Here is a 13,224-nt window from a genome sequence, read left to right as displayed (position 1 = left end):
AATAACCAATAATTAATTTATGTAAACAAAGACAGGATTGTTTATATTTCAAAGGCAATGGTGATAATTATCCTAAAATTAGTATCTAAAAGAAGAAAATAATAACAACAAAGGATAAGAACTGAAATGTCAAGTAATCAATATTAATTACATTAAAAGAAAAATGTTTTAATTATAAATCTTAGTAAATCAAGTCTGTTTCTAAATATGTATATAAAGATAATGTAAGTTTATCCTTGTTGATTTCATATGCTTTAAAGCTCTGTCTACACCATCAAACTTTACGTGACAAAAAAATGTGATGTGCCCCTATATGCACATGATGGGACATGATGATGTCATATCACTACCATATTTAAGCATATCAATACCATATTTGGGCACATCACACTATTTTTTTGTCAAACTAGTTTGATAGTGAGAGCTTACCAGTAACACTGACAAAATAATAATAATTAGGGTTTATAATTATCAATATTGTTGCAAATGTTTTAATATTTTGAAAGAAGCCATAAAAATTAAAAACTATGTGTGAGTACTTACTCTGTATCATGCGTCTGACTGGGCTGGACACACTAATATCTTGTAACAACTGAAGTGTTTCTGTGTGGAATAGTCTTATTGTGTCAAGACCCTTAAGAGCAATCCAGACACCAACACCAGCAATCACCATGCTTTGTACCGCTGTACCGACATCCTGGTGCACTTCAAAGGAACTCTGCAAAAGAAAGAAATGAAGTAAAAATAAATAAATATAAAATAATAATTGCCAGTGAGAATAACAATACATTCAACTATCCCAATACTGGAATTTTTTCTGAGAACCGAAAACTCTCCCAAAACCGGATTTTCTGAGAACTGGAAACTTACACAAAACTGAACTTTCTGAGAACTAGAAACTCTCCCGAAACCGGACTTTTCTTGAAGTCAAACTTTCCGGAAAACAGGACATAATTATTAGTCCAGCCTTAAGGGTGTCTGGTATTGGGAGGGTTGAGATTACCTTTGCTTTACCTTTGACCTTAAGCAAGATGTTTTACACCTATTGCTTCGTCCTTTGGATGGGACGTTAAGCAGTTGGTACCATATACACAAAAGGCACATATGCACAAAAAAGAAAAAAACTCTAAATAGTGTAGTTAACATTGATACAGTTATATAATAAAAACAAGTCAATTAAAAAACTAAACTAATAAAAGCATTTTAAAAAAGCTTATTATAAAATAAGAAAATGTTTATTATTTAAAAATTTAAAAAGCATAACAAAACAAGGAAAAAAAGTTATCATTCCTTTAAAAAATAATTGTTTTTTTTCTCTTTAAGATTAAAATTATGGAATCTTATGAGGTCAAAGTTCAAAACAAATTATTGACACAATTTTTGGAAATATTAATTTGTATAATGTTAAGCTGTATACACTATCAAACTAGTTTGACAAAAAAAGTGTGATGTGCCCAAATATGGTGGTGATATGCCCAAAAATGGTAGTGATATGACATCATCATGTCCATATATGGGCACAAGCTTGATAGTGTAGACAGAGCTTTAGAACAATCATAAATCAAAATGAATTGACAGGGTACAGGATATGCTTAGAAGCAAGAAAAGGTCATGCATTTGATCATTTCAATAAAAATACACATCTGATCATTTATCAAGCTCTTTGATTATCATCGTGGGAAACAGAGGCGTGTAAAGTGGTTTTAAAAGTGGGTGATCCACAGCGAAAATAGACATGAATAACGAGAAATTGATTCCTATCTTGAGAACACAGAAATCAAAGTTTCGACATTGAAGTAATTGCATTATAGGTTATCTACTCAGTGAAATGAATTACGGTAGAGAGGTACGGTTTTAAGATCAGGCAGATAGATCAGTTGTTGTAGATTAAGGGATGAAAACCTTTAAATATAGAGGAATTAGTTTTAAACTACTGTAAGTCATGATATGAGGCTTAGATGAGGTGCTGATTTGGTAATTAACCAAAGTCTGTATACCGAGTCCCAGGACTTAAACCTTATGATGAGGTGCTATTTTGGTAATAAAACAAAGTATGTACACTGAGCACCAGGGGCGTGAACATTATGATGAGGCTTAGGTGAGGTGCTGTTTTGGTAATAAAACAAAGGATGCATACCGAGCCCCAGGACTTGAACTTTATATTATGATGACGCTTAGGTGAGGTGCTGATTGGCAATAACAAAAGTCTGCTAACTGAATCTTATGATGAGGATTAGGTGAGGTGCTGTTTTGGTAATAAAACAAAGTCTGTATACTGAGCCCTGGGGCGTGAACATTATGATGAGGCTTAGGTGAGGTGCTGTTTTGGTAATAAAACAAAGGATGCATACCGAGCCCCAGGACTTGAACTTTATAATATTATGATGAGGCTTAGGTGAGGTGCTGTTTTGGTAATAAAACAAAGTCTGTATACTGAGCCCTGGGGTGTGAACCTTATGATGAGGCTTAGGTGAGGTGCTGTTTTGGTAATAAAACAAAGTATTTTCATAGGTAGCTACAGGGAAATTTAGTTAAATTAGGTTGAGGCAAATAATTATAAAATAGAAGAATGATGAAGTTAAACTTTATAGCGCACTGTTTACCGTCTCTATGCGCTTAAACCACAACCAATTTAAACTTGGAAGCAATAACAGTAGAAATGAAAAAAGCACTCAGAAACTGTGTGAAGTACTTGGCAAAATATTGCCATAGAGGGCGCATATGATATTTCAGACAATGTTAAAAAAAATACAAATTTTTCTTTTTTTTTATTTGTGAAGTTATTATGTACTGATTTTCTTGAATTTCAATAGGCATGTTCTGTAAGTATATACAAATTTACACCAACAAATACAGAATGATAACTTGAAAATTATAGCCGCTATCATGCTAACGAACAAAGCAAGTACGTGTACTATACTTGGCAAATTTCTATTTCACCAAGTAAAAAGAAATTAAACCAATTCTTTCTCTTTTTTTTTAAGGGATTAGTTAAGGGAAGTTATTGACTATATGTAAGTAGGCCAATCCATGTTGTAACCACATTTCAATCCGGTGAAAGATAATCAAATCATATACTAGTACAAAAGAGCGTATACATGACATCCGTAAAGTGTATATTATAATCATTGCATAAGGTGAATTGCTTTGTGCGGTTTGAATATTTCTTGTCCCGACTTCAACTATGATTACCAGAACTGGAAACAACCCGATTGAATAACGGAACTAGACAGCAATAGAACAATACACATGTCTTCAATGTGTTATGCTTCCAATGAATAAACTACACAGCAATAAAGCTCTGTCTACACTATAAAACTAGTGTGATGTGCCCAAATATGGTAGTGATATTCCCAAATATGGTAGTGATATGACATCATCATGTTCATATATGGGCACATCACATTTTTTTTGTCACATAAAGTTTGATAGTGTAGACAAAGCTTAGCACAATATGAATTATATAATTCCTATGAAGTAGCCTTGCAGCAGCGAGCTAAGTAATTGGTCAGATGTTTTATCATACTCTGAAGTAATTGACACTAACATTAACAATGGTTTTCATTTGTTCTATTGTTTCCTTCATTTGATTGCTGGTGACTGTTATTGAATAAATGTGATTGAACTTGAACATTTTGGCTCATGGATGTAGAACAAGCTGTCTTGTGCAATATACTATATGGCATTCTCTCTCTTAAAATGTTTTAAAAATATGACAGTGAGCATAAAGCTGTGTCTGCACTATCAAACTTTATGTGACAAAAAAATGTGATGTGCCCATATATGGACATGATGATGTCATATCACTACCATATGTGGGCATATCACTACCATATTTGGGCAAATCACACTTTTTTTGTCAAACTAGTATAGACAGAGCTTAATATCTTGTTCATAGTACATATTACAGTCGAACCTCTCCCTTTCTGTGAAATGAACAAAGGGCAGTACATTTTGAACACTAACAGCCAACACCTATTCAGGGGACACCTTTTTAAAGGGTCTTTAAGGTATCCCCTAAAGTTCATTCCCACTTGGACTCAATGCAAAGACGTAATCCCACCGCAATTTGACCAATCATGACACGATGAATCATCCAAACTGTAGCTTATGATTAGTCAACTCCCAAGCTTTATAGAGTTCTACTGTATTGGTAGAATTTGGTGAATGACAGTGATATTTTATAATTGATTAAATAATCAATAATGAGGTATATTGTTTCTGTATTCGAGGATAAATAGCAAAAATGTGCAAAAGCAAACAAAACAACAAATATAAATTTAAAAAAAACTATATAGTAACAGAAACTATTATATTTTTTTTTATATCGATTTTTGCTAACTAGAAACATTATTGCAGATATAAAAACTATTTTTTTTAAACGAGCAACGATAAAAAGCATAATTTGTTTTTTGCAACAAAAATTGAAAAGCAACAGTATAAAAAATGTTTATGAAACATAATGTTTACTGTGTATTACCTTTGGTTTAACAAGTCCATTTTTTACATGCTTTTGGAAAAGTAAACAAAATCATTTGATGTATTTATTCTTTAGTTAATAGATAAATAAAGTAACCCTTAAAATTATAGCATGCACAAAAATAAGTAAATAAGTTTTTATTTAATATTAATTCCTTTCTCCCACCAAGAAAACCTATAACGACATAAATCTATAGTACTGTACAGCGTTGTGTACCGCGTGGTACAACTGAAATTGCTTTCTTTCTATGTGTAAAAATAATAAACAAAATGGCGATTGAGAATGGTTTGAGACACAATGCGCTAAATAGATGAGGATTAGACAGTCATATAAGAATTATATTTAATAAGAATTAGACAGTCAACTTGAATATAAGCACAATACAAGATCGCCTTGTTCACCATATACAGTGGTGGATGCAGGATTTTGAAGTGGGGGCTAGGGGCGGGGGACTAGGTGGCAGTGGTGCTCGGGATCCACTTCTAGATTAATGACTAAAAATTGTACAAAATAATAGGAGTGCATATAGGAGGCATAATTTGCCCAGCATCATAGGCAAATTCCATAATACAGTGTTATATACAGTATGTATCCCATGTTGCACTTGACGTGACTTAGGTCATGGTTAGGATTATGACCTATGATACTGATGTCACATGTGATACATATGTCACACTGTATTACACAATTTGCCTATGATGTTGTACAAATTATATATAAAATACTGAGAATCAGCAATAAAAAAGAGAATTTCTCTTACTTTTTTGAAATCATTAGAGACGTCTATAAGGTGCACCTGGTTGCCACAACCGCACCAGAGCGTCTTCCCGACGGAAAGAATTGACGTGACGGGATAATGACCCAGCTCTATGATCTTTGGTTCCTTCACTTTCCATGCTCCATCGGCTACAAGAAATAAAACAATTCAAAATCAACAACATCTGGACAATATAGTAAAGTTTATCAGTTTTCGAAATGTTGAAAATTGTTTTTATGACATCAGACAACTTCCACTGTCTCACCTGTATTTCTGGAGTAAACAAGTACACTGCCATTGTCCTGTGCAACAAACACCTGGTTATGCAAATACATTAATGATGTCACAGGCTTTGGCACTTTAAAACTTGATATACTTTTACTCTTATCCACACCGATACTATTGAAGATGAATATTCTAAGAAAAAAAGTAAAAACAAACTTACAAAATTAATATTTGATACTGTGGGTTCTACTAGAAAAGTTTTTTTAATATGCCATTTTAATGGCTTTGTGCAAAAAACTGAATCGAAAAAAAAAAATATTTATCTGAAAAAAATTAAATTAAAAGCAAAAAATGCTTCAATTGTCTGTTAGACAATGGTTTTTGGTTAAAATTAAATATTTATCTAATTGGTTATCCGCACTTGGCGGATAACCCCTTGTTATTGTCAGGATCTTTTTTTTTTTTTTTTTTTTTTCTTTATTCTTCTTTCTTTCCCGGAATTTTGTTCGCAGCGTATCTCTAATACTTGTCAACATAAGATTATATAACTTTGTCAGAAGATTGACCTCTAACTGTAGATGTGCAAGAAACTTCGTTTTATGATTTTAGAGTTGCGCAACGTGACTTACGCGCGATTTTATGAATTTCAATGATTGATCATAGACAAAAAACCAAATATCATTTTTTATTGAAACTTGGTGCAAATTTAAGTTATATCAAGCGCAAACTTTCTATGGATTAAAAATGGCATGTTTTACAGAAAGTTACGCGTGCACGCGCGTTTAAAATTTCAAAATGCGTAAAATCAATTTCTAATCAACTTTCTACGCGTTTCATGTCATTTTGAGCATTTCAAAAATTCCCACGCTCGCGCGCATTTTTGCGCGCGCGGTGCGCACATAGCTCTAAAATTATTTGTTTATGCGTGATCTATGTTTTTCCAGCTTTTTCTAGTAATTTTACCAACATTTTAAACAATTTCGACTTAAAATCACGTCATACGAGCACGTCGAATTGGATAAATTGCGCGCGTTTTTGATGAAAAAGTTCAAAAAGTCGTGAAAATTATGCCTTTTTTTAAACAGTCATAGATTCTAAACTACATGATGAACTTTTCTTTTTTTTACATATTCTGAAAGTTGATGAGTTGTAGATATCGGATCATAAATCGATATGGCTAACCGGACATTGTGACGTCATCGTATGGCCACTCGAATATAAAATATTGGATTTTTGTCTCTTTCTTCATAGCTCATCACATTTAATAGAGCGCATCTCCACTATCCGTATTCCATTTCCCTCCATTTTTTTATATTGTCTAGGTCAATCAATTATATTTCGCATGATATACCGTTTTTAAAATTGTGATGATGTCATCATGTCCAAAAGCGTCAATAACTTGGGTCACTTATTTTCACCTATTCTTCACTGTATGTAGTACGTATACAATATATAGTGTAAACTGTATATACTTAGACGTGACACAAAATAGAGAGCGCACTAACATTTTTTCAATGGCATAATCGTTTTTCTCTGTGCAATATTCTAACGTATGACGTGCACGTGGCGTTTGCTCTGCGGATAACCTAACTCGTCCGTAGTGACGAGTTCAAATCTAGTTATTATTATTTTTTTTTTTTTTTTACAGAAGTGAATAACTTTAATAAAACTGCAAAATGGCCTATTTAAAGTCTGATTTTATTAATCTTCATTTTTCATGTTTTTGGGGGACAATACATCTTTAATGTTTATCCTATATACTGTCCCAAAACGCACTAGCTAGCCTACTTACTTGCCCTTATCGTCCGCAACCCACACAGTCATCCATGGAAACCTAAATTCCTGGTGGTCTTGCTTGTTTGAAAACCGGTCCTGCCGGTAACCCGGAACATATTCCATGCATGACACGTTATCAATGTCCTTCAACTCAAACGTCTCGACGACTTGCGGTGTCGGATGCTGGAAGCCGATTAAACTCATAAACAGATTGTGACCGTTAGTACTACATATCCATAGGCAGTGCTTTGCGGCATTGCTTTCCATTGCTTTCGTTCGACGTAAGCGACTTGACTCAACTGGACATAAAACACTGCATAGAACCTGCATTTAAAAATGGTGAACATTATTGACTACAGACAAAATTTGCAAGATAAGTAATGATCCAGTACATCTTCTCTTTTGAAGAATCAAATCAGAAATGAGACTAAAATGACATTAAGAATAAAGGTCGCCAGCCACTTTTATAAAAATCCGTTTTCTACTATGGGAAAATGGTATAATGAAAAACAATTGAAAAATTAATGTTAATTTTTTAAATGTATTGACAATTGCTGAACTGAAATTTCAGGGTTTTAATTTTAACAGACCTAACACCAACAATTTCTATTCAACATTGAAGATTCAAGAAAATGATCTTGTCCATATAAATAAAATAAATATAAAGAAATTTGTTCACATAATAAAAGTTACATTACATTGTAAAAATGGCACAAAAATCAAGACACATAAAATAGGTAATTAAAAAAAGTATGTTTAAAAATTTGCTTTAAAATGTAACGTTAAAATATTAGGATCTTGTAAATTTGAATTAAAACTATGAATGATATTTGGCAACAAATGTCTATGTCTACACAATGATGTTCTCAGTTGAAAAAGTCTGATTCAGGATCTATTAAAAATGGTAGGAATCATGTAAAGGACCATAGTAGTGGATGTTCCTTGGGTGTGCATGACTTGGTTACCTTAACTGTTTGATTGGTAGCTGTTGTGAAGACAGGTAGATGGTTAGACAATAGTGGAATTCCAAATTCCATCTCTGCATGGACCTCATCATCTTCTGATATGTGCCAACCAGGGTTGTTGTCATCTTCTGCAAGAAACACAAGTTATGATAGTTAAATGAATGTGTTTGCTGACCTCTAGAAAACAATTTACTATTTTTTTTAAATGCAAGTGGTCGTATTTACCACACATAGATTTAGCAGACAATTTCGGGAGGTTTACACATTGGTTAACGAATTTGACACTTTTAACTGATTTGATGCATTTTAAACTCATAAAAATACAGTATTTCAATGTTTATCAGAGGTGCCTCGTGCATTCTAGCAACTAATAGTATGTAATCATGTATTCAATACAGAAAAAACTTTCTAAAAAACCGAATTCAGACAATAAACAGGGGTTTGAAAATTAGTTTTATCTAAAATAAAAATTTTGGGAGATTTGTTTAAAATTGGAGATCGAATGAAAATTTGGGAGGCCCAAGAGAAATTGGAAGGGTATCGAACATCTGATTTAGAGTACAGAAAGTAACAATCCAGTCCAGTTTTTATGTATTAACCTCTATTGCAGTTATTTATAACTTACTTAATCCAAGCTTCGCATTCTCCAAAGCAGTTACCCAATCAAACTTAATCTTTGCACTAACAGCATCAAACACTATAGTTACTCTTTTGTTTCTGAAAAACAAATTTAGAAAGTTAAAAAAAAAAAATCATCGTTTAAATAATCTATAACAGTATTACATTTAGTCCACAAAAATCATTTTTAACAAATATGAAAACAGGGAAAAAATTATGGAAATAAATTGACAACTTTGATGAGGTATACAAAGCACACATTTGCATTCAGTGCAATATTTATGTCATAAATGAAATACAGTAGAACTCGCTGTTTGAGACCCCTGTTCAGGGGACACCCAATCGAGACAACTTCCCATGAATGTGGATAAATATATTTTTCATCCAGCCTCTAGTATGTTCCAGTTAATGTGCAGCCGTCGGCGATTTCGTTCTATTAAGGCCAATATGGCACGATTTACAAATAGTTTCTTTCCAGGAGTAGACACTTTTTGAAATGTTTTTGTTTTGAGTACGTGTTGTGTCCGTTGGATATTGTGTTCTGCCAACAGAGCGAAAACAGAAATGTTTTTTTCTTATTAAACAAATGACAATAGATGATACTTGACTTGACTACTTGACTTGACTTTAACAGGGGACATCTCTATTAATGATTGATTGATTGATTTTATTCGATATTCATACACAAAAGTTAAAATATACAATGTACAAAAAGAATACCAGGATAACCCATTAAGTCGACAAATAAAAAGTAAACTTATTTCCAATGGGGTCCAATCCGTATTAACTGAAAAAGTGAGTGGTTGGGCCTAGTACAATATATCATTAAGTTGGACGCAGTAAAATTAGAAAAACAAGAAAATACATATAAGACAAGATAACATCAAAAACAATATTAAAAAATAACTTAATTAAACTGATATTGAGGACAATTTGTTAGGTAACAAAAATGTCCCCTTAACAATTCAAGGGTTCTACTGTATTATAAATATAGTGTATATGGATTGAATGGAATATATTGAAATGTGGTAAATTTTATATATTGATAGATATTGATAGATATTGATAATTTTGAACAATTTCAAAACACACTGCGATCAATGAAGCAAACAATAAAGGCCAATTTACACAGATGAATGGTAAACGTGTGAAAGTGGGAAAAATATAGAATCTGTGTTATTTCTTACATGACTATTTACAGAAAACGTGGGGCAGGTGGGCGGTTGAGTGGAAACCTGCTCAGGGTAGATATAGATTCTATGTGGGATTTTCCACTTACTGTTACCGCTCGTCTGTGTAAATCGGCCTTTAGGAGGCAAATGTTTAATTTTACTGATATGCAACAATGGTGCAAACATAGTTTAATGGTGCAATGTGAAATACAAAAATGACCTTAACACTTTGACCGCCAGCTATTAAATGTATTCTATCAGTCACAGATTTTGCCTAATTTTACCTCAACTCAAAAGCCTATTTTGATTACTTTGTACACTGGTTAAAAACTACAACAATAAAAGTTGAAATTGATTCTAAGAAATTATTTTTCCCCCCAATTTGAAGCACTTTGTGTAATAAAGCGGTGAAAACCGGGCTAGAGTGTTAGTTCCCCAGACAGCCTCGCTAACTGATCATGTTTGCTGTTAATATTGTAAATTTATTCAAGAAATATAAAAAAATACATAGGAATTATAAATATAATGTGATTTTATAGGTCTGACTCAGGATATTATTGGCCTACACTTTATAAGCTGAATACTAGTAAAAAAAATATTTAATATAATATACATAATTTAATATATATATATATATATATATATATATTTTCTATGCAAAGCTATTCCAAAGAGGACAACTAAAACCCCTATTAAGGGGACAGCTTTGAGACACAGCAAAGCATCCCCTTAATAGGGGTTGAGATCTGTGGCGGTCAAAGTGTTAAAACAAACTATTTAATTTGTTATACCCTTTTTGATACTTGGCTGCCATTGCGCAATCCAAATCATCAAGGCTATATAGAGAATACATAAGAAACACAAACATAAAATAGGAACAGAAATATTTTTAAATTCTACTGAAAATGTTATCAAGAAGAGGGCACTAAACAATATGGTACCCCACCATCAAGTACACTATTAATAGTGGCCTACAAAGTTTAAGATTCTGAAACAAGTAGTATGGTTTTATAAAAATAAACTCTTCAAAGGTGGATTTAGATAAGAGGTGGGGAATCAAGGGTGCTTCCCCTCCCTAATATTTTATTTGAAAAAGCAAATACATAAACCAGGCAAGACGTTGCTTGTGAACCCAACTATGCTCTGTCTACACTATCAAACTTTACACATGACAAAAAAATGGTTTGTGCCCATATATGGACACGATATTTGGGCATATCACTACCATATTGGGGAACATCACACTTTTTTGGTCAAACTAGTTTGATGCCGATACCAGAAAATCCTATAATATATTAGAGAGAGGATACTTACATTTCTATTGCTGGTAGAGATAATTGTATTTTATTAATATCTGCTTGTTTTATCTCTCGGCCTTTCTTTTCTATCAGTTTCTGGATGACCCCCCTCAAATCTGTGAAATCACTTAAGTTTAAAATGTCATAAGAGCCCTAAAAAAGACATAAAATAATAATATTATATTTTACAATGTTATAATTGTTATTATATTTTATTAATTTATAATCATTATTTATTTATACATATTATATATTTTGTTTTGCACATGTAAGAAAAACCATGTGCTGAACAATAGTATTGTATCTGCACTGCATGAATTTGAACAGTGGTGTATTAAAGCTATGAGCGCTCACTAGCTAAACCCAGGGGCCTCGGAGCAGGGTCCATATGAAATAACAGGTGTTAAAATATGTTAAAAAAGGCTGAAAACGTCCAATGACTCCAGCATTGCAGGGACCAGGAACCTCAGGCCGCTGTGTTACGCCACTCACTGTATTTGAATCAAACCATTATCAACACATGGTTTGTGAAAAGGGAAATTCCTTGTAGTGATACCCGAGAACTACAGAATACAGTATCTTGAAGTTTGATCGTCTAAATATTAAATAACTCTCTGGCAAAAATGACACATTTCCCAATTATATGCACCATTTTTTTTGTCTTAAAAATGAAAAAGTCTTTTTGAATTATGAATTTATTGGTCAATTAAAAAAAAAAATTCCCACGTCACCTTTAACGTTCCAATCAGCGCTGTCATTTGATTGACAACGGCAAGATCGTGCATATTGTCGTTTCTCTCTTGATACAGTTGCCGTGCACTTCCACCAATCAGATACTCTGAAACGAAAATGAGGAAAATGAAATGCAACAAAAATTGAGAACTAAAAATTGTTGGTGCTATAGTACTCAAATATTTCTATACACTTAGATCTCTCTTGAGTTTTGTAATAAAGAATCACATTTTTTGAACATTTACCTTTAATAGCCACATACCTGAGGAAATACTTGGTGTATGGCTATTAAATTTTATACAACTATTTAACTGATTACGTTATTGCAGGGCAATGACCACATTATGTACACACAGTGGCAATATTCTCATAAAACTGCTAGTACTGTTCTTTGTCAATAATTCATTATAAGTATTTTCAACTTTAACAATTATTTCTTATTAAATTTGTTTGTATGGATATTTAGACATATGTGGACAAATGTGGTTTGTGTATGGACAATTGTGAGATTTGTGACAACTTGGGACATATGCATATTGTGCCGTTGGTTGTCACGCCTACAATCTGCCAAAACAAAAGGAGGAATCAACTTAGGAATTGTGACACAACTGCTGCCTATATAGGTCTTTGCAAGTATAAAGCTCCCCTATTACGCTAATTAGCACGTTGTATACTAATACAGTCAACTCTCCCAATTTTGGAAACGCTTGATCTGGCCTATTATGTCTGGTTTTCTGGAAAGTCTGGTATTCCGAATGTGTCTTTTATGGTAAAAATTAATTTATTGGACCTCAAGAAAAGTATGTTTTTGGGAGAGATTCTGGTTTTCAGATATTCCAATATTGGGAGAGTTGACTATCATTGCAGCAAAGTAAATAAATGGTTGTACATCTGTCTCACCATTTTCATCAATCTGTGTAGTTGTAACCATGCTACCTGGTTCCGAGGCAACCTCAATTTCTGCTCCTTCTAACGACGGTTCCACAATTTCAACATCTTTTAACGCAACACTCCATTTATGCCTGTATTTTGGCATGTCTTGGTTTTGAACTTTCGGTCTTAAATAATAAAAAAAAAATGTTTTGCTATAAATTTCAAGTAATATTAGGTAACATTTGGAATTTTTTTTTGTTGTTGCTATAAATTTAAAGTCATATTAGGTGATGGGAAATAACCTCCACCTTAGAAATACCGTAGTTCT

General features: G+C 32.9%; 1 protein-coding gene across 2 annotated transcripts in view; it reads right to left on the bottom strand.

The window, feature by feature from the left end:
* The window catches only part of LOC144835963 (rho guanine nucleotide exchange factor 10-like), a 104,729-nt gene that overhangs the window by 48,595 nt on the left and 42,910 nt on the right, over positions 1–13,224 (bottom strand). For both annotated transcript variants that reach the window (XM_078691105.1, XM_078691106.1), the window contains 10 exons: positions 12,924–13,081; positions 12,023–12,129; positions 11,308–11,444; positions 8,829–8,920; positions 8,204–8,331; positions 7,255–7,562; positions 5,503–5,654; positions 5,241–5,386; positions 4,481–4,510; positions 544–718 (listed from right to left, as the gene is read on the bottom strand). In XM_078691105.1, coding sequence (XP_078547231.1) covers positions 544–718; positions 4,481–4,510; positions 5,241–5,386; positions 5,503–5,654; positions 7,255–7,562; positions 8,204–8,331; positions 8,829–8,920; positions 11,308–11,444; positions 12,023–12,129; positions 12,924–13,081 — 1,433 coding nt within the window. The remainder of the gene's footprint in view (positions 1–543; positions 719–4,480; positions 4,511–5,240; positions 5,387–5,502; positions 5,655–7,254; positions 7,563–8,203; positions 8,332–8,828; positions 8,921–11,307; positions 11,445–12,022; positions 12,130–12,923; positions 13,082–13,224) is intronic.

Source organism: Antedon bifida, chromosome 2 (assembly GCF_963402885.1).
Source record: "Antedon bifida chromosome 2, ecAntBifi1.1, whole genome shotgun sequence".
Taxonomy (NCBI): Eukaryota; Metazoa; Echinodermata; class Crinoidea; order Comatulida; family Antedonidae; genus Antedon; species Antedon bifida.
Note: the sequence above shows the minus strand (reverse complement) of the source record. Positions and strands in the feature narration are given on the sequence as shown.